Source organism: Polyergus mexicanus, unplaced genomic scaffold (assembly GCF_030449975.1).
Source record: "Polyergus mexicanus isolate NDT 795.1 unplaced genomic scaffold, iyPolMexi1.0 SCAF_101, whole genome shotgun sequence".
NCBI classification, from domain to species: domain Eukaryota; kingdom Metazoa; phylum Arthropoda; class Insecta; order Hymenoptera; family Formicidae; genus Polyergus; species Polyergus mexicanus.
Window position 1 is genome coordinate 1 of NW_027223421.1, and position 2,500 is coordinate 2,500.

Genomic DNA, 2,500 nt, shown 5'->3' on the forward strand with positions numbered 1-2,500 from the left:
AGCAGTGGTATCAACGCAGAGTACTCTCTCATATTAATATTTGTATCTACTTTTGAATTAAGACTTTCTTTACATTACAAAAAACACTTTATTTCTCTTTTCTCTTATAAAATTTACAATAAAAGTCACAAGACTCTTTAGTTAATACGCTTTTTCATGAGCAGTAATTTGCATTACGATAAGAAAGGTAGCTATAAACTGCTATGAGATATAAATATTGTTCGTTTGCATCATTCCGTGATTCAAATTAATTTTTGTTGTTTTTTACTGTAGCGTGTAATTGTATTTCTTTTTATATATGTTATAGACGAAGTCCGCAAGATTTGCAAAATCGAGATTGCTCGAGCGATGTATTGCATAACGCTCCTGGTCTTATCTAAAGCACCGAGCAATATGAGCTAAACTTCACTTCACACAGAAGGTTACAAACCCATGTGAAATCGTACAATTATAAACCTCGCGTCGCGTCCGAAACACAGGGCAATATGGAATGGACCTTGCTTCGCGAAAAAAGTTGCAAATCCATGTGAAGTCGCCCAGACAATATCAGCTCTGCACACTTTGCGGACTTCGCCCATATACGTACCTTCATTCTTCATTATTATACAGATTTTATATGTAATATATATATATATAATATATAAGACATTTTAATCAATCCATTGAAATATTTCAGTCTTTAAGTTTAAGTTTAAGACAAAAATGTTTCAGATAAAAGTTATTTGAATGTGGAGAGATTCATCTGATGGTGATCTTCGTTTGATCTTGGATCAAAGTCCAAAGGATTATTTCAAGGTTAATTTTATTTGTTTAAGAGGTCTTCCTAGTTTGATGTAGTTTTGAAAATAAGGCGATTTTTTAGGGAATTCTTTTTTAAAAAAAGTATAAAATATATTAATTCTAAACTTTGCACGTTTATTAAATAACATTTCAAGTATATCCTGGATATTTTCCAAACAAAAATATTTGTTTGTTTCGGAGTTATAGAGTAGTCCAACCAGTGCCGTAAAAAAAAATTGTTGTGCGTGGCGAACATGATTCCAACCGTTATAGTTATCTGAAATAAAAAAACCAAAAAGATTCTTAATCTGTATGAATGTGGCTATCGCGTGAACTAGAATAAAAAAATATTGAAAAATAAAAAAATGGCAACGTCTCAAAGAAAAGATTTCATTTTTCACCAAAAAATTTGTTAGTTTTATAAGTCGCAAAATTTGAATTTTGCAAATATCGATTTAATTCTGGTTCCCACGATAATCACATTCGTATAGATTAAGAATCTTTTTGGTTTTTTAATTTCAGATGACTATAATGGCTGAAATCATGTTCGCCATTTTTTTTTGACATCCTAGTTGGACTACTATAACTCTGAAACCCTAAAACAAATATTTTTGTTTGAAAAAAATTCAAGATATTTGAAATGTTATTTAATAAATATGCTAATTTAGAATTAATATGTTTTATACTTTTCTTTAAAAAAAATTCTCCAAAATCGCCTTTATTTTCAGAGCGTCAAACTATACTCTGTTCAATAAGAGAGCGACCTCGAATCGGACGAAAACTCGTCTGTTTCGCGCAGGTCTTCACCCACGAAAGCCTATCTATATATACGGTATTGAGTACCTCGCTAGGTTCTCCCCACTTTGCTTGCCTATGCGCAGATCGAGGTCATTCTCTCTCTGGACGGAGTATAGGAAGACCCCTTAAATAAAAACTACTATTTTTTATTGTATATTCTTTTATTGTATATCCTCCTTGAAACCTTTTCAAAACACTATAATAAAATATTTTTTCGATTTATTTTATATTTTAATCTGATATATTTTTATATAAAAAAAATAAAATATTTAGTTTGTGATAATTAGTTTTCGATAATTTTACCATAATATTTTTATGTACAGAGTAACGAAACAAATCAATTAATATAAAAAACACAAATAATTATTTTTTAAAAATACATTTTAAATAAATACATACTTTTTTTTAAAAATAATTATTTTCTTCATACCAATTGATTTGTCTCATTATTCTGTATAAAAGTATTACGGTAAGACTATCGGAAACTAAATATTTTACGATATTTTATTTTTTATATCAAAATATGACAGATTAAGGGATTGCATTTAAAAAAAAATAAAATTGAACATATGGCACGTTCACTCAAGATCAAACCAATGACACCATCTTATATCCCCCTTTGAATCAAACAACTTTTGTCTGAAACGTCCTTCCGTATCTTTCATATTTTTCGAGATATTTGCCTGGGGCGATTAAAATGAAATATCCTGTAATATATATAAAGATTTCTTCTTGTTAGAGATTATAAAATTATCAACAACACTAGCGTGACTAGAATTTTTAAAGAATGATCGACATATAAAAAACACTTTGTTAAATTGACAAATCGTACTTAGAAACACGAGCATAAAAAATATATCTCAAAGTTGCAATAAGTTAAAATAGTGAGAACACATATATATGAATATTTCTATGTCGATAA

General features: G+C 28.8%; 1 protein-coding gene across 2 annotated transcripts in view; it reads right to left on the reverse strand.

Annotated features, from left to right (window-relative positions):
* Positions 1 to 690: 690 nt before the first annotated feature.
* Positions 691 to 2,500, reverse strand: part of Dcr-1 (endoribonuclease Dicer-1) — a 14,768-nt gene continuing 12,958 nt past the window's right edge. The window contains exon 24 of one of the 2 annotated variants that reach the window (XM_070315065.1): positions 691 to 2,285. In XM_070315065.1, the coding sequence (XP_070171166.1) occupies positions 2,203 to 2,285 (83 nt within the window). In that variant the 3' untranslated portion in view covers positions 691 to 2,202. The other variant, XM_070315064.1, reaches the window with a different exon arrangement.